The sequence below is a fragment of the Micromesistius poutassou genome (genome assembly GCF_964030765.1).
Source record: "Micromesistius poutassou genome assembly, chromosome: 18".
NCBI classification, from domain to species: domain Eukaryota; kingdom Metazoa; phylum Chordata; class Actinopteri; order Gadiformes; family Gadidae; genus Micromesistius; species Micromesistius poutassou.
Window position 1 is genome coordinate 1,490,744 of NC_140288.1, and position 24,713 is coordinate 1,515,456.

At 48.0% G+C, this 24,713-nt stretch overlaps 1 protein-coding gene across 2 annotated transcripts in view; it reads right to left on the minus strand.

Moving 5' to 3' along the window:
* Nucleotides 1-352: 352 nt before the first annotated feature.
* The window catches only part of pawr (PRKC, apoptosis, WT1, regulator), a 48,773-nt gene continuing 24,412 nt past the window's right edge, over nucleotides 353-24,713 (minus strand). For both annotated transcript variants that reach the window (XM_084483170.1, XM_084483171.1), the window contains exons 3-7: nucleotides 18,928-19,077; nucleotides 13,339-13,373; nucleotides 9,712-9,835; nucleotides 6,980-7,084; nucleotides 353-2,632 (exon numbers count right to left, since the gene is read on the minus strand). In XM_084483170.1, the coding sequence (XP_084339296.1) occupies nucleotides 2,546-2,632; nucleotides 6,980-7,084; nucleotides 9,712-9,835; nucleotides 13,339-13,373; nucleotides 18,928-19,077 (501 nt within the window). In that variant the 3' untranslated portion in view covers nucleotides 353-2,545. The remainder of the gene's footprint in view (nucleotides 2,633-6,979; nucleotides 7,085-9,711; nucleotides 9,836-13,338; nucleotides 13,374-18,927; nucleotides 19,078-24,713) is intronic.

Genomic DNA, 24,713 nt, shown 5'->3' on the forward strand with positions numbered 1-24,713 from the left:
ATTTATGAGTCTCCAGTCCCCATCCGCCTCCTGGATAAAAGTCATGATTTGAGGAGTGTGTTAAGAGTTACGCGATATGCGTCCACTCCAGACGAACAGCCGGAACGAATAACCCAGCCTGCCAAGCCCTGTGTGTGTGTGTGTGTGTGTGTGTGTGTGTGTCTTTGTGCCTGCGTGTGTGTAACAAAAACACGTGTCTATTTGTGTGTGTGTGTGTGTGTGCGTAAGTGTGTATTTTTGTGTGTTTTGACAGGCAGCCACAGGAAATGAGCGCTGCCACGTCGGACGGCCTTGCGGCCCGTGCGTCTCATTAGTCCAAATAAGCATAAGCCAGTCGACTGCAGGGGGAGATAATCAGACCTTTATTAAAACCACTTCATCTGCTGCACACTCACATCGGGGAGGGAGAAAGAGGATTCTGCTGTCTGTAGTGGAATTTTATGGACGCGTGTGTGTGTGTGTTTCTGAGACTGCATGCGTGTTTCAGTGTGTGTGTGTGTGTGTGTGAGTGTGTGAGTGTATGTTCCAATGTGGGAGAAATGTTTTATTTTATGAACGTGTGTGTGTGTGTGTTTCTGAGACTGCATGCCTGTTTGAGTGTGTGTGTGTGTGTGTGTGTGTCGGTATGTTCCAATGTGGGGAGTGTGCTAGATTGTATGCGCAAGCATTCACGTGTGTTCAAGCGTGCGTTTCCATGTGGTCCTGTGTGACGCTTCATGCCTGTGTGATGGTCTGTGTCTGTGATGTGTGTGAGCGTTTAAGTGTAAACGTCTGTGCGATGTGCGTGCATGTGCGGAACAAGGGTGGATGATATGACAGCGGTGGTCAATTGAGCGTCTAAAATCATGAGATGGAGAGATGTTTCTGTCTTTTTGCCGCTCACTGGGCCTGTTCGCACGCCGAGAGACATGAACTCGTGGGCCAATCACAGAGCGCCTCTCAGAGGAATGCACTGATCTATATACAGAGGGGGGTGGATAGGGGTGGGGTGGGGGGGGGGCAGTTGGCTTTCCCAGCATAGCCAGTTTCTCAACACAATAGAAATAGAAATGCAGTTTCTTTGTCCAAATAGTACTTTCCTTGGAATGCCACAATCCTTGGGTTGATTTGGTTTGAGTTCAACAAGGCACAGGTGTGATTCAGAACACCTGGCGTCAACGGCGAGAAGCACAAGAAATGAACACATGTAAACTCTGGAATTACGAAAGGACTTTTTCCAAGAAATGTCCACATAGAATGTACAACAAGGCAACAGAGACAAAATAAGCAAAATGGAATATCTTTCCAGCCAAATAGTCACATTAAACCGATTTATCATTGAAAGTGGAAAATAATTCTAAACAATTAATTTGATATTCTTGATTGAGATGTGTGATAGTTGCATAGTACAACGTTACCAAAGCTACTTTCCTTAAAATGTGAAGTGTGTTGAATTTAGTTGCAAGCAGAACAGACTTAACCAAATGAATACAAAGAGTATTTAGTTGTATTCAAGCGCACCACTAGAGGCCACTAAATCCAACACATTTCACCTTTAATTTCCTACTGTGAATGAAAGTGTTGCTAAACATTTTACTGGATGCTAGCGGCATGAAATTAATCTGCCAGTGAGTCATTCTTTAATACAAATAATGTAATTAAAAAAGGCTTTAAAGCGCAATTTGTGGGATGGAAGCAGTGATCAGGTGTTCGTTTATACCATGGTTAATACCATGGGCTCCAGCCTATGGTACTGATCCAGGATATAATCCAGGTTTTTAAGGCAAAGAGCATTCATTCAATGATGCCTCAATAGAGCTGTTTACTGGCTACCACGCTAGGATAGCTAACCAGTTAGAATCGTTTAGCTGGCTAACCAGTTACAAAAGATAAACCGGCTAGCCCTTTGATAGCCAACCAGTTAGTAGAGGTTAACTTATATAACGCTAGGCTATCCGTCTAACACGTTAGAATGTGTCCACCTGGATAAATCAAATCATGTTTATTTGCAGAGCACATAACTCATTAGGCTATGTATACAGTTAGCATTGGTTTACCTTTTAAACCTTTTACAGCAAAGTGGACTAAAAAGGATTGAATATTTATCGCTTTAGCCTGAACAAACTCTGAAAGGTGCAGTACACCTACACTTGTCCTACATTCATTTCACTTCTTCTATACTTTATAAGCTTTTATTCAAAGAGAAAATACAATACAATCTACATTAAATATTCCATTCTGGAAGATCCTCTCCAGCAAAACAGGAAAACCCCCACCACCGGAAAAACAACAAAAACCCTTTTCGCCTCCAGTTCTCTTCCTGTAATTACTGAAATGGAGAACGCCATCCGGACTTTGTGGCTGTGCGAGATCTTCTGGTCCGTTCTGGTGGCCCGCTGAAGCTGTGGTGGAGGGGTGGACAGTGGCGGAGGCATGGCTGGGAGCGATGTTTCTACCCAAGGTGGGGAGAAGCCGGGCCTCTGGTTGAACCAGGTGGGTCCTTCTTTTCTCCTCCTCCATCTCCTCCTCCTCCTCCTCCTCCTCCCGCCTGGCAGAACGGTGGGTTCTACCTGGTCAGCTGACCCACCACCTTCAGCAGCGTCTTGTTCTCCTGCTTGAGCTGGTCGTTCTCATCCTCAATGTCATCCAGGTCCTGGAGAAGACCAGAGAGGAACCACAAACACAAAAGCCGTGAGAAGACGGAAGACCTCTGTGTGTGTGTGTGTGTGTGTGTGTGTGTGTGTGTGTGTGTGTGTGTGTGTGTGTGTGTGTGTGTGTGTGTGTGTGTGTGTGTGTGTGTGTGTGTGTGGAGCAGTGTGCAGCCTTCCCCCCCCACTCCCCCTATCAACTCCACCACCCTCCATGTACACTTTGTTTTACTTTCCAAACTCCTCCCCTTCATGTTAATCCTACATCTTTTTTTCAAACCTCCTTCCCGCCACGCCAACTCCTTCCCTCCAGTCTCGTGCACAATTCTCCATCTCTCAACTACACCCCTCCATCTCCATCTCCATCTCCAACTCCGACCCGATCTCTCGCACATCCCTCCATTTCAACGCCCCCCCTCCCACGATCTCAACCTCATCAGGACGTCCACTCCGCCCCAAACGTCAACACCAAGTGGAACCGCACAAACACAAACACAAAGCGGTGTGACAAGCCTCAAGACGTCTGCGTGTGTGTGTGTGTGTGTGTGTGCGTGGGGCGCAGTACGCAGCCGTCAGACGAAAAAACCAAATCCATTAATGTTCATCACGCTGCCTCCACCAGCCAACTCCTCTGAGTGGCTGTAAGTGTGCGCACTGAAAGCGTGGACTTTAGTCGTCTTTCTCGCCGCGGGGGGGGGGGGGGGGGGGGGTCTACCACTCCACCAGGCTCCGCCGGACTGATCGCCGCCAAATCAAACACAAACTGCTTTAATTAGGCCGCAAACAAGGGAGCCCTTTCAACGGCTCCTTTAGCCAAAGTGACACTTGTCTCGACTTCATGTTTCTTTCATTAGCGGCCGTGGCAGAAAGATCAGGGCCAGAACACTTGAACAGCACAGCGAGGAGGAGAACGCACGCGCACACACACACACACACACACACACACACACACACACACACACACACACACACACACACACACACACACACACACACACACACACACACACACACACACACACACACACACCTCCAGCTGTGTCAAACACCCCCCTGAACGTTTCCAACCAAAGTCCTCATCTGTATTCCAGCCACCGCTCGTGTATTCCCCACTGGCAGCGGTTCGTCCCGGCGTCTCTAAACAGACCGCCTCTGTAAAGGGATCGAAAGTGGGGAGAGGTCGAGGCGCTATCTCCCCTTTCCCCTCCCAAAATAACACGTCCCTGGAGTCATGAGTTCATCACTTCCTTCTGTGAGCGGCGCCGACCTGATTTAGCCTTGGTGTGGGAGGGAGGGAGGGAGGGAGGGAGGGGGGAGGGGGCTCAGGGGATGGGGAGGAAAGGAGGAGGAGGGGATGGGGGTGAGGGTCTGATAGCGTCACTAGGCCGGTTGGAGTTCGATATTTTAAAAAAAAGGATGAAAATGGAAACAAGCTTCACGTCCTTGGAATCGCATCGACTCTCTCCTAACCCCAGTGGAATTTTTTTGCGGTTCTCCGAGTGAATAAACTGCAGTGAGAACCAGAGCCAGGGCCGTTAACATGCTTCCGTCCATCCCTTAGAGGGACGGACTCCTCGCTGATGGACTACCGACTGCTGCCTTGTTTGTTGGTTCTCCAGGCTACGCGTCGGAGCCGAGCAAAGCCCTCCAGGAGGTGAACTCAAAACTCCCATCTCAACCTCAAATCCACCCCCCCAAGATAACGTCATCAGAACATCCACTCCAAATGTAAACTCCATCCCCCATTTAAACTCCTCCCCTCCATGTCAACTCCACCCCCCCATCTAAACTCCTCCCCTCCATGTCAACTCCACCCCCCCATCTAAACTCCTCCCCTCCATGTCAACTCCACCCCCCCCATCTAAACTCCTCCCCTCCATGTCAACTCCACCCCCCCATCTAAACTCCTCCCCTCCATGTCAACTCCACCCCCCCATCTAAACTCCTCCCCTCCATGTCAACTCCACCCCCCCATCTAAACTCCTCCCCTCCATGTCAACTCCACCCCCCATCTAAACTCCTCCCCTATCTCAACACCACCCACCCCCTCCCATGACAACTTCATCAGCGCATCCACTCCACCCAAATGTCAACTCCGCCCCCCATGTCAACTCCGCCCCCCCCATCCTCCACTCTAGCCCCTTCGTGTGATCTCTCTGAGCTTTACTGTCACAGACGCCAAAAAGCCAACGCTGTTTTACTGCCGACCACGGAAGAAGCGAGGAGCACGGGGCCGTGGGATGTTGATGTACGGTTGACAGTCAGGGTCACAGAGTCGGAATGTTCTGGAAACACCCGGGACCAGCACCATGAAGCTGGGAAGTAGTGTGTGTCTGTGTGTCTCTGTGATGACGTGTGTGTGTGTCTATGTGTGTATTTGTGTGTCTGTACGTGCCTGTGTGCGTGTCTGTTTGTGTGCGTGTGTGTGTCTCAAGTTATTTTGACTGCTGAATGCGAGAGACCCCGTTGAGTGTCCATAACCAGACTTTGAGGTCTGGGGTTCGAATCCAAACGCAAACAAAAACACACTTGACCCCCTGCGGTGAGGCCGCGCGGTGGCCCCCGGGAGAACGGGCGCTTCATGCGTGACCAAGAGGGGGCTTGCTGGGACGCTTGATGACCTGATGGATGGATGATGGATCAAAATCGACCGGATCTATTGACTATTTTCAACCCACCAAGGAGGCCTCCTTGTAACCACTGAACCTCTGAAAGGATGGATTGTTTTCTTAAGACGTTGAGACATCCGTCAAAATAGGGAAATATTACCCGTTGACTCCGGTCGCAAGGGGATATTTCAAATCTGGGACACATCCAGCTCCTTGAAAATGATTGTTTCCCTCGTACGTCAAGATTGGATTCTGAACACACCGGTTGATGTCTGAGAAACAATTCTTAAAAGTGAAATGAGTTATATATAAATGAATACATAAATATATATATATACAAATGGCACCAAAGTACCTCAGACACAGCCGAAGACGGGAGGAGCAGACAGACAGACAGACAGACTCCGGCCCATCACGCCACCTTCAGAGACGACTCGTTCGGCGTCGAGGGGGGTTCGAGGCTCCCTAAACAAGATCGAGCCCGACACTAACCGCGGCGATTGTCCGGTGGGCACGACCCGACCCAGGGGAGATTCACCTCCTCGGGTGAATTCGAAAAAACGTCCCACGAGACCAACCACCTCCAAAGTGGAGGCTGATTGGTCTATCCGTCCGCGACACAGCTGTTTGTGTGGGACAGGTCCAGACGGATTCGGTCGGCGGTCGGCTTCACTTAGACACAGTTAAGACCGGGAGCTGGGGAAATGAAAACAGCCTTCCGTTGGGCTGCAGCCTCTCTCCCAACACTCCCCTGCTAATCTAAGTGGCTTTTCCTCTGCTTTAAGTGGCTTCTGCCCCTGATGCTTTAAGCGGCGCACAGGGGTGGTTAATCCTCCCCTTAGGGCAGAGAGAGTCGACGCACGAACAACCGGGCAGCACCAAGCCGTTCATTCATTCAAGAGGCCGTTTCTTCACCGTTGCTGTAGCGTAACGTGTGTGTTAAATAACTTGGCCAGCACTAAGAGTTAGAATTTTGGGGATGAGGAGCTCTGTGGCCTGTTAGTTGGTGATTGGAACCAGCTGGGTTGAATTAGTCCGCTTCCCCGGCTTACATAATGTTCAGTTGGTTTGGGATGCGGTCGACAAACCCCCCCCCCCCCGCCGTAGGATGTTGGTACGATCCGAAAGGGCAAAGCGAAACAAGGATTTGGGAATGATGCACAATGGTGATTGTATGATAAATAAAAGAGAACTCTGACGATTGCTTGATAAATAAAAGAGAGACTCGAGAGACTCGATTTGTTTTTATGAATTATGAATACAAGTTGGGTGCAACGATTTTAAAGTCCAAGGCACTGTGCACGAGAAACGTGCACGGGTTTAAATATTTGCCTGGTTTATTTGTATTTGATTGACCAAAAAACCTCTGGAGACCCAGAGGAATAGTTTGGAATAGTAAACAGCTGTCGGGGAATTCTTCAAGACGCATTGACACATGCACACACAGGGCACAAACCGTGGATAAAGAGCATGAACACATGTGCACTAAACATGGGTCCATGCAAAGGTACACATTAACACAAACCAGACCCCACAGACCGAGACAGAGAGACAGATAGAGAAAGAGAGAGAGCGAGAGAAAGAGCAAGAGAAAGAGACAGAGACAGAAGCAGAGGCAGAGGGACAGACAGACACACAGAGAGACAGATATTTATACACAGGGAGGTAGTTAGGACACTAGAATGATTGACAGGTGGGGAAAGGAGACACAGATATGGGGGAGAGAAAGAGGGAGACCCTTACTCTGTTCAACAGGTCAATCTCCTCCTTCAGTTTGCCGATGAGGTCCAGGTTCTCCTCGTTGTCCTTCAGCAGCCTGTCGTTCTCCTGCCGCTCCCGGAGAAGCTCCTACACACACACACACACACGCACACACACACACACACACACACACAGAATAAAGTTATATACAGCTGAACATATAAATACGATTTAAAAAGGCAGTTGGTCGATCGATAGTACTGACGTAGACCAAAGGCTTTTTAAAGAGAACGATAACAGAGACACAGACACATGGCTTTAAAAAAACACATAAAAGTGGGCACCGAAACAAGCCATCATGACCCCACAGGCTCAGACGAACACAGATACACTTAACGATGTGGCGGTACACCTAGCTACTAGAAGCTAATAATAACTGATCACATAATTTGCCCATAAAAATCCTCTAATCAGGTCTCTAGCAAACATTAAACATTTTGGCTAACCTTTGCCAGACCAAAACTGGTAGTCACTGCCAAAGACCAAATTACATGCAAATTGCAGTTAGAATAAATAAAGAAAGACAAAGAGAAAGAGAGAGACTCTGAGAGAGAGAGAGAGAGAGAGAGAGAGAGAGAGAGAGAGAGAGAGAGAGAGAGAGAGAGAGAGAGAGAGAGAGAGAGAGAGAGAGAGAGAGAGAGAGAGAGAGAGAGACTCTGAGAGACAGAGAGTGAGACGGAGAGAGAGAGAGTGAGATGGAGAGAAAGAGAGACAGAGAGCAAGAGAGAGAGTTAGACAACAATGGTAGAGGGAGGCGCAGGGAGAGAATTTTAGAAAGCAACATGAAATAAAAAAGAAAATTATACAGTACACACATATCCACCCATTCACACATACATGCACCCATTCACAAATACACACACATTCACCCTTTCACAGAACCCCCCCGCCCCAAATGACGTTGGAGTCAACCATGCAAATCACCAGCTTGTCAAGTTAGGGTTAGCGTGTCACACTTTGTTTAGCTCTCAGTTCATGTAAGAAAAGCGTCCAGCTGATGCTGCACGCACCAGAACTGCTACCTCCTGGTTGACCTGCCTTCATCTAAATGGAGGCATTGTAAAAAAAAAAGAAGAAAAGCGTCTTCCTTTCCAAAGGTAACAGTACAAACTCTGTGTACCCCCGATGAGGAGCGTGTGTCAAATACGTTATCTTCACTCTGTAGGTCACGTGTCTCTTCTGTCTGAGACAACAGCACATGTAACGGAGGACATAAACACTGATCTCTTGCTGCGTGACACTGCCGTCGTGGTAAGTACTGCTGCTCGGGAACACAATGGAGGGGACCGCAATCGCAAACGGCCGCCAATACTTTCTCCCCCCCCCCCCCTCGCTGTACTCTCAATGTGTCGCCGATAAGCCAGGAAACGTGTTGCCATGGAAACACATTTCACGCGGGGGGATTCAAGATGCAAGCGATTAGGTGGTGGTTTGATCCAGACTCCGGGCCTCTCCTCTCTCAAAGTGCTCGGAAGAAGAAAAATAACCTTATCTTCGGAGAGTGTGAAAACCATCTCCAGTGAATAATGAACAATTTAACTTTAGAATACGACACTTAAACTGAGGGTCAAAGACTGGCATAGTCTAGCGGTGAGGTGGAGTCCCGGTCTACAGGTTCAGGCTTCTTGAAGGGTCATGACGGGTCATCAAGCTCAGAGTCCCCAATGCCTACCTGCTCCTTCATTGAATCTAAATTCACTGAATTCAAGTTTCTTTGGATAAAATGGTAAATGGACTGCATTTATACAGCGCTTTTCTAACCATTGGCCACTCCAAGCTCTTTACAATATTGCCTAACAGTCACCCATTCATGCACACATTCACACACCGACGGCGGAGTCAGCCACGCAAGGCGACAGCCAGCTCGTCGGGAGCAGCTAGAGTGAGGTGCCTTGCTCAGGGGACATCTCAACACTAGGAGGAGGAGCCGGGGAACTAACTAGCAACATTTTGATTACCAGCCAACCCGCTCTACCCCCTGAGCCACATGCCACCCACAAAAGAGAAAAAAAGTTGGGTTTTTCTTGTGGAGTGAGTCGCTTTTAGAATAATTTTAACACTCTGGGTGACATTTGAGTCGGAGACGGACTGGAGACGCGGCAGTTAGGGGGTCTAGGGCTTCCAGAGAAACATCTCCACAATGGAAAAGGTCACCACATACCCGGACAGGGAGGAGGTCGCCAGCGAGGAACACAGCGGGTCAGACCTCAAAGGAAAGGTTAACTTTTGTCACCTTTTGTAGAGAAACTCTCTTTTTATTTATATTTCCCTGAGCTCTTTTCATCCGCCTTCAGGGACGGGAGAGTGACGACCGACAGGTAAGTGGGCTAGAATGACCGAGAGGCCGTCTAGAATAAAAGTTTCCTGGAGACGACTTTTAATTAGTTGTACAGTACTAGGACGTGACAGCTAGCAAGCTAGCTAGGAAGCTTCCCCTGCTCCATGTAGATACACCAGCTAGCAGCTCTTATTAGCTAGCTAGCAAATAAATAAAAAAAGTTTCCTAAAGACGCCTATAAATCAGTTGTACAGTAGCAGGACGTAACAACTAGCGAGCGAGCTAGCTACGAAAGCGTTTTACTACAACCGTTCCGACACATAAGCACTGCCAAGCGGGGCGCATTGAGCCTTTTAACTGGGTTTTTGGAGGGCAATGAAATGAGACCGAAATGTAATAGAGAGATTCGGCGTTGACCTCCGGGCTGAAAGCGTACCTTCTCCAGCTCCTCCATCCTCCTCTCCAGGCTCCCAGAGGCGTGGGTTTCTCTGGGCTGGCGAGGCGCTGGTTGTCTGGGGTTTCCTCCCATGTCCTCCTCCGCCGAACCGCCAGCAGACGGGCTACGGAAACGACAGGACGATACGTTTTTCAGTTCAGAGTCATTCAAACGTTTGGTTATCCAAACAGAGTTCCTGGTGAGCCTGAGAACACATCAGAAGCTTGCGCTGTTGGAGCAACAATGGAACTGAACTGAAGATAGCTATAGGAATCTTAAAACAATGAGTACGATTTTTTTTCTAGAAGTAGCCAAGTGATTAGGAGTCAGTGCTGAAGTTCAACCCAAGATGCTGTAACAAAGAAAACACATTGTGAACGCTTAAATGTCCTCGTTACAAACGTATTACACCTTGTAATACAGAATGTAACCACCTTCAACAGCATGTACTTGATATGAACCAAGTTATGGAGCAGCTTTACCATAACCTAGTGCAGAACTCTCACTTTTTCACCTATTCTTAAACTATAAACAAATGTAACATGCCGTTACAGTCGCTGTTACCCAGTACTTGTGAATCTACACTGTAACACACAAACCCAAGCCAGCACTATTTAACTTATTCACTGTCGTCTATAAACTTTTTATTTTCAACCATCCTCTCAAACCTCAAAAATCGGATTGAGCAGAGAGTACGTTTTCCCGGTTGCCACCACTTCCTGCAGGTAGCGGTACAGTCAAGTCCATGCTACTCCAGACTGGGTTAACTGAACGTTAACAGAGTGCCGCAGACGTTTCAGACATGAAAGCGACCCCCCCGCCCCCCACCCCCTTCCACTTCTTTCAATTAGGCAAGCATTATCACACCCCCCGTCCCCCTCGCCTTTCTTACAGACTTTGCGACGGCAAAAAGGGTTTTGATTATGAGCGAGAAGAGGGGGCAATTTACGTGCGAGGACCTCAAGCGAGAGTGGGGTGAGGCTCTCTGCCTGCGTCTCGCTCCAAGAAAGGTTTCCTTTGAATGTCGATGTTCTTAAGGAGAGGGATGAAACACGTTTTACAAAGGCCTTTGTGCGCGTCCTTTAAAGCTTGTCTGCGGTGCGCTGAGTCCCTCGCGCTCAACAATATTCATGCAAATTTGTATATATTCATTTTGAGTGCATTTTCTTTCCTTTTGTACTTTTATTTCTTTAAAAAAGTATCTGAAAACTTCAGGCGCCAACCGGGCCTTCCCCACCACCACGACTAATACCACTTCCACCACCCCCACCAAACCACAACCGTTACCACCTCCACTAAAACCACTACCTCCAGCACACAGGCACCACTACCACCACCCTTACCCCACCTGCTCTACCATCGCCAATAAATATCACTCCCTCCCACACCACTACCCTCACCCAAACCCATGACTACGACCACCACCACCTCCACCTCGAGCCCTCACTCCACCTTGACCAATCACCACTACTTATGGATAGTCCCTATGGTCAAAAAACCCTCTCTGGGGGAAATCCAATTACTTAATAGTAATTCCACATCCTAGAGCACGGTGAACTGCGGCCTCTGAAATTATTGAAATCTGAGGCTTCTTGATTCAAGGGCTGAAGTCTCTCACACATTGTGTTTGATGAAGAAGAGATAAATGAATACTAGGGCAATAAATATTGCACAATGAACAAAGAATATTATTTTTAGTATCGCTCTTTTAGAGCGAAACGATTTAATTCCCATCCACACAGAAACGTTTTTTTTGTGACAACGCATACGTCTTGTGCGTTTGGGCTGACCGTCCAGACGGATCGGGCGTTTTCGGTGGCCGAAAACAATTTTTTTTGAAACCAGGTCCCAGGGTGGATAAGATAAAAACGGCCCTCTACTAACTGCACATTAAAAAAATGTATTTTCTGCTCAATCTACAAGGTTTTAGAACTGCTTTCTCCCGTATGTTTGTATACAGCACGCAGGCGCAGTTGGTGGAGAACCAGCGCCACACCGTGGTCTTGAATATGTACTACCGCTAGATGCGTTTTTGCCATGAGTCCGTCTTTACGGAGATATTCCTGAAATGCATCAAAGGAAAAACGGAGGGGAAAATATCGTTTTCGCCCGTGTGGACGGGGGCCTGAGATTGTGGGAAGAAGAAACGATATGACTGGAGTGTGTGTGGCCGACGGCTGGTCCACACAGCCTCACCTGGGTCTGGTTGAGGCCGCACACCTGCTGCACATTAAGTAATCAGTGTGCATCACCCTCACACAGGGAGAGATCTCCCGCACAGCAACATGGAGCACCAGGCCATGTATCGTGGTCTACAAACTTCTACAATAAACCAGCTTCAACACCAGCCCCCTCCATTCTTGTGTTTCGTGGAGCCCAGTTAACGTCTAGGTGACATAGCATTGACGTTGTTGTAATAACCGTAAAAGTGGCAGATACAAAGTTATTAATCAATCTTTTTCCATGTTTGATCATACCATTTTTTTCTTCTCAGAAAAGCACGAGATCCCACATCTGTAAAGTGGCACTTACTGAATCAACAGTTCATTTTATACTTTATTTTTGTTCCATCTCTGCAGCGTAGTTTCCAGTTCTTCTGATGAAAATAACAACCTTGAAGCCCTTCAAGTGCAGTCATGGCTCTCGTTGCAGACGCCATATATTTGTAAGGTCTTATGTTTTTCTCTCTTCATTTCAACACTTTAAGGTCAGTCCCCTCTACGTGTACATGGGCAAATTGTGAAAGTGTGCGTGACATTTGGGTCAAGGCACACACACACAAAATTCACAAAAGAGGTGTCTAAAATGGCAGCCCCATTTTGAGCCACAATATATCTGCTCACGGTTCAGTTCCAAGAAATTGTCCCAAACATAATGAGGTGTTGAAAAATAGTGTACAAACACAAACAGACACACACACCTAGGTGTATGTGCACATAGATAATACACACAAACAGATAATACACACTCCATTAGTGCCCAGCAATATGACATTTAGGGAGGAGAGTGGCTAGGAGAGAGTAGGGAGAGAGAGGCAGGGGCAGGAGAGCGAGATAGCTCGAGCAAGAGAGCGAGAGAGAGGGTCTCTGGCCAATCAAAACCCCCGCCTTAATGAAATGACCAGACCAGCGGTGTCAGTAGGCGACTGGCAAAGTAACTTCAGGATGTTCTGGCTGTGAGAGACTTTCTTCTGATGAAAGGACCACAGCCCTTGAAGCAAGAAGCCTCAGATTTGAATAATTTCAGAGGGCGCAGTTTGCCCTGCTCTAGGAAGTGGAAATATTATTAAATTAAGAGAAATAATGTGACTCATATAGCATTGTGTTGTGAAGGAGACTCGCTGGGCCAAGTTTATAATGTTAAAGATATAATATATAACATATTAGACTATATGAAAGACTTCAAAATGCACTGGTTAAAACCAGCAGGAGGCACTTTGTGGGGGCAATGCAATTCAATCACACAGTGGTGCACATTATTTTATTAATTTATAAATCAAGGGAGGCATCACCCATAAACACCCGTTTGCATCTCCAAATGAACACAAAAGTAAATCAATGAATACAAAAATAAAAATGAATTGGATCGATAAATGAATCGATAGAAAAGGTAAAATAAAAGTCTGACCTTTTGTGGCGAACACCCCCCGACCGCGGAGTCTCCTGCAACAAAAACAAAGACAACACAAGTTAGAAAACGAACGTCAACATCAACCTTTTCAAAAATCTAAATGAGACGACCCGATTATTGGCCACCTCAAGGTCAGATGTGGATGGTCAATCAACACCGACTCGACCACGCGTTTTGATTGATTAGCGATCAAAGCACTCGCCACGGGAGCAGATTCGCTGTGACAGGTCGAGGGGACCCACAGAGAAGTTGATCAGCGGTGACAGATAAGACCTTTCATCCCGAGTACTGGATGTGCATTTGACAGAGACAGAAATTAAGACGGATGGATAGAGAGAAAGACTTCGACAGAGACAGAGGGAGAGACATGAGAGAGAGAGAGACCGAGATATAGAGACAGAGATATAGAAAGAGACAGAAACAGACAAAGACGGAGACAGAAACAGACAAAGACGGAGACAGAAACAGACAAAGACGGAGACAGAAACAGACAAAGACAGACAGACAGACAGACAGACAGACAGACAGACAGACAAAAAGAAAAAAAGAAAAAAAGCAAGAGCGAGAGGCTGCAGTATAATGGGGGGCGAGAGGTACATTCAGATTCAGATTTAACTTTATTGTCATTGTGATCTCCCTGGTTAGTAACGGAGTGTGCCAATCCGTCCTTCCATCGGTGCACTTTTTGTTATTTTGCCTTTGTTATTTTCGAGGTAATCCTGGGTGGAGACTTGTTCTCTGGTGGGGGGGGGGCGAGCATTTCAGGGCTTTGGTCACATGGCTGAGGTTTACCGAAGTTTGGCTTTAAAGAAGCCTCGAGCCCGGCATGCCTCAGAAGACACAGGTTCAGTTTGAAGCTGGGCAGGTACCAGGGAGCTTGCTCGGATGATCATTTGCACTCGGGGGGGGGGGGCTTGCTCACTGTGCTCACCAGTGATTGATTCGGTGGACAGTTGTGGCAACGTGTCCAGGATCCTAACGTTGTTTTTTTGTGCAGCTCTTGGATTTGTCAAGCAGTGATGCAACAGAAGGAAACAGAAGATAAACAAGGGGCGGCAAAGTATCAAGTGTCACGTTTCTAAAGGTCCCCTATGGACTGAGCATTTACGACGGCTGTGCTGAAGTGTATCCTGCTGGCTCCGAGACGGTAAAAAGCCGGTCAAAACGGCGTGACGAGCCAAGCTCTGGTGGGATTGTTGAGCACATGGACTGAATAAAAACACATTAAATGTGTAAGGTAGTGGAACTCTGAGACATTTATTCACGGCTTTAAAAATGAAAAAGGGCCCACCAAACGAGTATGAGCTTATATTTGAATGTCATTTTTGTCATTCCTTGTGGTGGTGTCCCGAGAGAGAGAGAGAGAGAGAGAGAGAGAGAGAGAGAGAGAGAGAGAGAGAGAGAGAGAGAGAGAGAGAGAGAGAGAGAGAGAGAGAGAGAGAGAGAGAGAGAGAGAGAGAGAGAGAGAGACTTAGAAACTCCTCTGTGATCCTGACGGTGCATTCAGTCCCGGGGGAATCTCTTCTTCAGAGCACGCTGTGCCACGCTCTACAATAGAGCTCTCTTCAGTCAGCGTCCCCGCCGACTGCCTGGCGACCCGCCTCGACCAATCACACCTCTCCATTTTTTTTTCAACAACAGAAATGACTAACTGAATAAAACGCTACAAGCGGTGGCGTGCACTCGGGTCCCCTGACGGAATTATTTTTAAATAACTAAGAATGATTGGCAGTTGAATGCCCAAAGGAGTTATAAAAGCTTTGAAAGGGAAAAAAAAAAAAAAGGCTGGCGAGATACTTGTTTGTAGAGACAATATGTTGGCTAGCAATGAGCTCAATGAATAATCGGAATATCCTATATCTTACAATAATGAAGTCATTTTCTCAGAAGCTTTTATCTAATGAGACTAATGAGCAGGAGGAAAAGAAGCGCCCACACACACACACACACACACACACACACACACACCATTGGCTGTTGGTTAGCAGCCCATTGGAAGCACTACTTCAGGCAGACAATGAAAAATAAACAAATACAAGTTGCATTAGTATTGAGTGTATATGATGCTGAACGCCAACCCCGGTGCTGCCGTTTCAGATAAGACGCTTTGCATGATTGCCCTTTTTGTAACCGAAATCAGCCAATTAAATGTTAATGAGTCTCGTCAAAATTGGTGCCCTTTACTGATTGAATGGCTGAGTGGCAGACAAAGAAGAAGAGTGAAGAACTAAATGGTGAAAGCGTGAAGGAGAGTGCGAGTGAAAGCACGAAACAAGCGTGAGTGATCGTGAAAGAGAAAAAGTGAACGAGGGAGTGAAATAAAGCGAAAACCGTCAACGATTGTAACAGTGAAAAGAGCAAAAAAACAGAAAGACCCTGGAAGCACATGAGAAGCAAAAGACGGCGCTGGAATGTTCCGCGCGGTGGGTTCTGCATGGTTCTCGTTGTAAGGCTTCACCTCCCTCAGTAAACAAGGAACACATGGCCGCCAGGGGTCTCTCCCGGACCCTCCCCTCCTATGGATACTAGACCACAGAGGGAGGGAGGGAGTGAGTCTGACTGAGTGTGTGTCTACGTGTGTTTGCCTGAATGTCTGTCTGCCTGTGTGTGTCTGCTTGAGTGTATGTCTGCCTGTGTGTGTGTGTGTGTGTGTGTGTGTGTGTGTCTGCCCGTGTGTGTCTGCCCGTGTGTGTCTGCTTGAGTGTATGTCTGCCTGTGTGCGTGTCTGAGTGTGTGGGTGTGTGTCAACCTGTGTGTGTCTGCCTGTGTGTGTGTGTCTGAGTGTGTGGGTGTGTGTCAACCTGTGTGTGTCTGCCTGTGTGTGTGTGTGTGTGTGTGTGTGTGTGTGAGTGCATGCACGCATGCGTGCGTGTACGCACTAGTGGTAAGGATTGAACTTAAGATACACACATTCACGTGTCAGTGATCACATAGGCTTCCAGGAACCCCAGTCCAGGGCCCCGGCCCCTCACAGAGAGAGCTGATGAGAGAGGGATGAATCCAAGGCAAGAAGGAGGCAAGAAAAGGGAACGAGGCGGCCATGTAGGAGAGGTCATGCAGTACTAATGGGTCTCAGAGCGGCTCTTTGACCGATGGAACGTCCTTCCGACAACACGTGTCTGTGTTCTTTGCAATGAACACTCTGACGTACACATACACACACACTTGGAAAGAGACATGCACTGGAGAGAAACTAGACTAGACCACACACACACACACACACACACACACACACACACACACACACACACACACACACACACACACACACACACACACACACACACACACACACACACACACACACACACACAGTGTCTCACCCAGTCAGACACACACAATAAACACAAAAGCCACATGTTGGTGGCTGGTGTATCCATTTAAACGGTCGTAGTACTATAAATGTTATACTACTGAATGTCTGAGTTACCGTCGCCCGTCTGAAGGAATATTAAACTGTACTGCTCTTACATCTGTCGAGCTGTATGCGTCTTCCCAATTAAAACACAAAACAACAAGCCAGGACATGGCCCGAGGCCTTTTGCTTTAAACCCTAATCCCTGTCTGTGGCCAGGCAGAGCTTTTTTTGGGGCTGATTTAACGATTTCAGCTCCTCTCGTCTGCATCGCCCGTGTTAATCCAGAGGCATCCCTTCTGACAGCAGTCAGGGAGTTTGGCCGGGACAGAGCGTCCCCTGCTCTGTTCTTAGTGCCTTCCAAGCTTCTGTCACGCCGGTGGAGGGATGTGAGCACCACCTGGCACCTGACGGGTTGCGGGGATAAGGCTCCCAAAAAGCCAGACTTGCACGAGAGCTCATGAGCAGATCTGTATCATTATTTTCGGATACATTTCGACAGCTCGGCATTTTAAGACTTGGATAGGCGGCGAGGAGACAGACATCGAAAGGGGATTTAAAGATAAGTGGGAAGGACATGTAGCAGCTAAGGTGGGATTCGAAACCTACGGCCGCAACGGGGCATATTGACATACGTTACCGCTACGTCTGACAGATGTTGCTCTGGGAATTTCAAACATGTGTTATAGAAGGATACACGTGAATAGCCTGCATTTATTATGACTCTTTAGGCTTCGGTGTGCGTGTGTGTGTCATTTCAAGACAGGTTGCTGTCAAGACTGTTGCTGCATGCGAGTGCCGTGTTCAGCTATATCCATCACATAAGAGAGATCCCTGTAAAATATATCCATGCCGTGTTACGGTGTGTGTGTCTGTAAAAGTGGAAAAGTACTAGAGGACTCGCTGAGCCGCAACAAGAACCGGTCCACCTGGGGAATAAATCTCAGCGGAGCGCACAGAAGCTGTCACTCACGGAGCCCATTTAAACGTCTGCTCCGCTCACTTCAAACGGCAGAGTTCTGAACAAGATCGACCCGTTCAGACCTTGTCTTCTGCTAAAAAGTAAAAACAAAAAGGCACCGAAACGGTCACGCCCGCCGTTCAGAGTTCAGACGGCTCAGAAGCCACCGCGTTCATTTAAAAACCGCTAATACCGCAGAACGTTTTTTGAAGCCTGTGTATTTTACATATTACATGAAACTGTCACGTCACATTGGAGAAGGAACACGCTGTCCTCGTTTAAGATTCTAATATTCAGTCACACCGCAGTAAAACGTCTTCGACAGACAGTAACCCTGAACTCTGCCACCTGTTAAAGTATTTATGGAGACGTGAAGTATATTAGCCTGTAGCTTTGGTACGGCTACTTGCCAATACATGTACTATTGAGTTTGGCATGCACTTTTATCCAAAGCGCCGAAAGGTGAATTCAGATACATGGTATCTGAATTGGCAGGTATGGGTTAGACAGTACAGAGACTTGTCATTCAGAAGCAGGTAGGGGTTAGACAGTACAGAGACATGTCATTCAGAGGCAGGTAGGGGTTACACAGTTCTGAACATGTCATTCAGAGGCAGGTAGGGGTTAGACAGTAAAGAGACAGGTCATTCAGAAGCAGGTAGGGGTTAGACAGTAAAGAGACAGCTCATTCAGAAGCAGGTAGGGGTTAGACAGTAAAGAGACAGGTCATTCAGAAGCAGGTATGGGTTAGGGCATCTTGCTCAGGGATTCCTACAGGTAGACTTTAGGTGGGGTTTCTGCTTGGTGTCGAACATCGACTAGACTAGTGATCCCAGCCATTATGTCCCCTTAAGTACTAACCCTTCAAATGAAATTGAATGTATTTAAAGGGTGAAAAAGAGCATGATTGAATGTGATATACATTTGGAAGGCTAGGGTGTGTTGTATGTATCATGGGCCTGTAAAACCCCTTTGAGGATGCAACTGTGACTCACGCCTATTCAAATTAAACCCCACAAGTACATAATGAGGTCACAGGAGATTGGTGAACCGTAAGCGATGAATATCTGACAGTCCTGTAAAGTTCCAGACTGCTCATGCTTTGTAGCCACGAGCTACCGCTAGCGGCGGGCGCTGGTGCAACGCGAGTGCATTCCTTGGGTTAGCACGTTAGCACGTTAGCACGGCGTGTGCTAAAGTGAAGCAGGTCCCATGATGTGGAGGTGGTTGGCCGGGGGGGGGGGGGGGGGGAGGGGGGGGGGGGTCTTACCCGGGGCAGGTGTGCAGGGGGGCCCGGGGACTCTGGGGACCCCGGGGCGGGGGTCATGGCCTCGTTCTGCACCGTGTTGGCCTGGACCAGCTGCTGCTCCATCTTCCTCTCCCGGTCCCCACCGTCATCATCCTCCAGCTCGTCCAGACTCTGGGAGAGAGAGAGAGAGAGAGAGAGAGAGGGAGGGGGATGATGTCATTTTATTGTTGTTTAGAAACTGCCGTTGTTGCTGCCGTGTTTGTTTGTTTGTTTGTTTATATGTACTGTAGGCCGTAGGCAATATGAACATGCTTCTTGTCATGTCTATAAAGTTAGACAGAGACAGACAGACAGACTTTGAAATCTGTTTGTGTTATGCATGAAGCCAAGCTAAACACCAGATGTGCAGTGGAGATTTTCCTGCTAATCCACAGGTATGTGTTCAATCAATCACTTCGATCACTCAAACATCACATGATAAAGCAGACAACAAACTGACTTTTTCCGTTAGTTACCTACTGATTAAATCAGCTCATTTCAGTGCATGTCTACAGTGGTGCGTACACGATACAGAGTTTGAGTTGTCCCATCACACCGGTTTCAGTGAGGTGAAGTGAAGACGGATCACACTGCGAGCATTGCTAACATCAACACTGAGTCGTGTTGTGGGCCAACAATCCATCACTCTCAGTCCGAAGCTTAAGCCTTTGTGAGAATACATTCCATTTCATAAACCCACCCACCCCCATAACGATTACAATTAGGGTTGTCAAGTTCAAACCACCAACTGAAAATAAGAATGAAAGACAAAACTATCGAGGCAAGGAATTGAACCATTATTATAATACTTATCTTTGGTATTTGGAAATTTTTTGGTTTACAATTACATCTTTTCTGTTTTTTCTGTCCTCTGACATTTTGACAAAGCTAAAATTGACAGAAAACAGACCTAAAGAGTTAAAGAAAAAGATAAAGGGGTTGAACTTTGGTTTCAACAGAAGGTCATTCACACCGTTAAGAGTGTTTGTAGCCTCTGGCAAGGAGGGGGAACGAGGCGGCCATGTTGGAGAGGTCATGCCGTACTAATGGGTCTCAGGAGGGCCAGAGAGACTCTCTGACCGATGGAACGTCCTTCTGACAACACGTGTCTGTGTTCTTTGCAATGAACACTCTGACGTACACACACTTGGACAGAGACACGCACTGGAGAAAAACTAGACATACCAGAGTGAGTGTGAGAGTGTGAGAGTGAGTGAGTGAGTGAGTGAGTGTGTGTGTGTCTCACCCAGTCAGACACACGCAAACATTCAACAATCATTTCTCAGACATACACAAAGACCCACCATGACGCCAAAGTTTGACGTTAAGGTGAGGAGACAGACAGCCTTAATGTCTGGGTGAGTTATTTCTCACACTGCCTGAGAAAGCGTCCATCTTGGCACACGGGAGAACTACAGCAGCTCAGAGCTCCAACCTCTGTCTCCATCTAGGACCTTAATCAATACTGCCGACTGCAGCTCCATGGCTCTCCAGAGGGGAGGTGAGCTGTTGCCAAGATATGATTATAACTTAACACGGACATGATGTGGATAACAAAGTATGACAACAACGAGTCTACATACATCACAGCATACAATGTTGTGAATACATGACCAAACCCTGGACTTGCTCATTCACAGACTAAAACCGATGGCGCAGCAATTATCAGACAAGGTTAAAGAAACACGATTCATCATCACTCATGAGGCCCGGCTTCCTCTTTGCGTCGCCTCACTGAACCCGTGCAGGAACCTTATCAGGTTTATTAGCAAGAAGGTGGCGACTGCAACGACAATGGAGGGTGGTAGACCACCAGCCAGAAGAGAGAGGGGACCCTAGACAAGGCTGCATGTGGCTCAGGAGGTAGAGCGGGTTGGCTTGTAACCGGAAGGGTCCCTGGCTCGTCCTAGCCGAGTGTCGAGCTGTCCCTGAGCAAGACACCTCAGCCTAACTGCTCCCGACGAGCTGGCTGTCGCCTTGCATCGTGGACTCCGCCGTCGGTGTGTCAGTGTGTGGGTGAATGGGTGACTGTTAGGCAACATTGTAAAGAGCTTTGGGTGGCCAACTGGTTAGAAAAGCGCTGTATAAATGCAGTCCATTTACCATTTAGACAGACCCCCCCCCCAGTGGGATACCATGCACCAGGCCTCCCTGCTCTACACGGTGGGGGCCCCATCACAACCAAGGCCGTCCCACTCAAACGGGGTCTTTTTGGGGGTAAAAATAGCGCTGACGAGGCCGGCGAAAAATGTGGTCATTTGCGAGGTACTTCCGGCTCTTTTCCTGCGGTTTATCAGCTGTCCTTGGAGGGAGGAAGGGAATAAATCTCAGACGTTTCCTTCTGGGAAAGTCGTGAGGCTCACGCCTCACAAAAAATGGGTAATACTTTTCTTCCTCTTCATCTGTGTGCTCATCATCTACCGAGCACAGTTGGTTGGGTAGGGCCAATAATGAGATAATAGACCACTGAATGAGATATCACGAGTAGCTGAGATGTTAATCAAACAGAAGCAAGTAGCTATCCATCCTGTGACTCACAGCTACGCTATTGCAGAGGCAGCTCCAGAAACACTGGCCTTGCAATGTTTACTTTGGAGGAAAACACTGGCGTGGTTTCTGCACCAGAAAGTCATCAGATTTCTGTGCATTTCTTTGCACTCCAAATTAAGGAGTGAACGATCGACACATGACCATATAAGGACATACACAACACAGGAACATATTGGTATATTCAGTTCAGACGTCCTCATAACAGTCACGGTGCATGAAGTGCCCTGGCATTCACCTTGCAGAAACCATCGGTGTGAGAATAGAGCTGTAGATGAATGATTATTTGACGGTGTGCTCTGGGGCAATCAGTCAAAGAGGGCTTTCACAATAGGGAGGTTTCAACCTGCCATGACTGATGCCTAAATATAACCAAGAGGCTTTAGCCAAGGTAGGCAGCGGCACGTACAAAACACACAAAACGTGTGTTTCAACATTTCAACACCCCATGGGCGCGTCCACATGACACACACCTAAAATTATGCTAAGTCAAGCTGTGTACTGATTGTGGGCAGTACCACATTCTCCCCCCCACCCCCTCTCGCCATTGTTTCCTGTTTACAGGAGAATTCAAGTACCTTCACTAAAAGTGCTGACCTTTCAAAAACAATAAGCATGGGGGAGGGACAGGGGGACGGGGGGGGACAGGGGGGGGACGGTGGGGAGAGCAGAGCGTCTCGCTTTGTTTGGAATGTGTGTTGTGGTTGGAAACTAGCTTTCTTCTGAGGGCCAGGAAATGGACCGGCCATCCATCATCCCGAGGCATTACCCTTGGCAGAAGGGGATTTGTCCTGCCTGGGAATCTGGGTCCTCTGCGTTATTAGGCTGGATCATTAACTTTGCCACGTCTGCACTTTTTAGCTTCCAAGTCATTTTACTCGACTTACACTTACTCTACGGATTAGTCCGTTTAGCTGATGCTTCTATCCAAAGTGATCTGGCAGATGATTATTTCAGATACACGTCAGGAATAGTATATTAGGAATCTGGGAGGGCTGGGGGAGGCTGCGGGCACTGGGGTGATTCTTCAAAGTTAGGGTCTCCTTTAACTCTTCTTTTATTGCTAGTCTGCCAGTTAGATTAGGAGATTACTTCTAGCTGTGTGGCTTGATAGTGGCATTGTTGCCCCAAGGCCAAAGCCACTAAAAGCCAACTGATTGCATTTGCTGTAGCGATTCCGGGTTAAATCAACCATTTCCTGAAACCGTCTCTTTAAGTGTATCTGCAATGCAATTCAATTCAAGTTCTTCCTCACAAACACTTTCCGGTTTCAACCACGGCAACTCAAATTAAAATCCTTACAACGCCAAGGGGCATTTCGAAGATCTCTGCCCATTATTATAACTTCCAAACCCATTCTCCTCGTGACTCTGGATATAACCCGACTGAAGGGAGAGACGCCAGTGGCCTTGACAGAGTGCCAGCGCCCTGTCTACTTAAACCCCTGATTTATCTACAGACCAGCCAGGGCCACTTGCAGCAGCAGCAGCAGCAGCAGCAGCAGCAGCAGCAGCAGCAGCGTCCCCTCTGCAGGTGTCAGGCCTCCTATACCCTAGGCTACCCTATCACAAATTAACCTCCAGGCCCATGGGGGCCCAGGCCCCGAGGCTTCATTAAGCCGATCCCTTAAGAGAAGAGGGAGCGACGGTCCGCTTTAGGGGCTGCAAAAAAAAGATTGGCGTCCACGGATGTCCACCGTCTTTCATCACCCCAGCCCGGCGCAAACAGTGCTAATAAGGGCAGCGGTGTTGGACACGGTAACCATGGCGATGCCGGTCGAGGGAGAGCCGAGGCGGACGAAGAGGGAAGTTCAGAGAGTTGTGTCGCGGCCAGTCCCACGTCAGGCAGCAAGAGGTGTGCCGCTTACTGTGAGTGAGCGTTTCCTGTGACTCGTAGTGAGTTCAGATACATCATTCGTCATTAATGAGCAGCAGGGGGTGAGGAGGGGGTCATCTTGCTCAAAGGATGCGAATGGCGAGGTTGCAGAGATTGGGGGATCTTTGAAACCCTTCCAGCAGAGTATACCAGCAGTTAGCCGGAACTATTTCTCCGTCGCCGACCATTAGCTGCGACAAAAGCCGATATTTCTGGACCGTGGGGGGGTCAGCGGTTGGCGTATTCCACTGGGAGTGGATGCAGAGCATTGCCCGGCTACACGTTCCTTCGTGGCAGGTTAACCGAGGACGGCGGGTGAAGTTACGTCCAAGAACAATTCTCATGCGGCGGCGTAGCTTGTATTGGCAACGAAGCACAAGCAACTTGTTTTTAGAAACATTCTTTATCAAATTGGCGGAGTGGATATTATTAGCCAACTCAACTCCCTGGGACACCCTGTGCGCATTGAAACCAAAGAACCGTGTTTTAACTAGGAACAGCGCGATGAGGACCGCTCCAACACCTGGAGGATTGCTTTCGCAACGGGTAGGTGCGACAGTGGTACATCGTGAAACACAAAGCCATTATCAACCCAATCATCAGAACCCCCGGAGGAGCAGTCGACCTCAGGGGCAGCGGAATGGGCATTCCTTTCAACGTGAGAAAGTGTTTTTTCTGGCAGGGCCAGCACCGCTCGCTGGGCAGAAGGTCTTCTACTGTCTGGAACAGCTTTGACTCCTAGAAAAAAGACACGCGGCCCCTGTAGCGCAACTCTGCTATGCCTAGCTTGTTCTTGGACTATTGACCTCCCCAATCGCTGTTTTGAACAGAGCTGGTCAAGAGTGAGTCAGAGTTCACCGGCTTGGTGGAGTTTAGTTTTTTTCAGCTTCATCAAAAATACTTAGACACACTATCTTCCTTCAGTTGGTCCTGCTAGGTGTGGCATACTTTCGATCCACATCCCTGCCCGCCAGGAGCCAGATCGGCTTGTTTATGAATTAATAATTGAGAGCTAAGCCACCACAGCCCAGCACCAGGTCGAAATGTTAATCAATGTTTTGGAGGATTCACTCTATGGGAGAAGTACACAAGTACAGTTGGTCAAAGTCGCCACTCCTGGCCGGTGTTTGGTCCTGGATCTCCGGGGATGAGGTTGGTGGACCTACGATATTAAAGTGGGCCTTCATCCTCGAGCCAACACCCCCCTCCCCCCCCAACCCCCCCGGGATTCCTGCCCTCTCCTCGTCTCTCAGAACTGAATCCCACATCGCACTAACCCTAAATCACCGGAGAGAAAGTCATCGTTAATCACTGGGAGAGGCTTACGTTTAAGTCCTTCTCTTAGC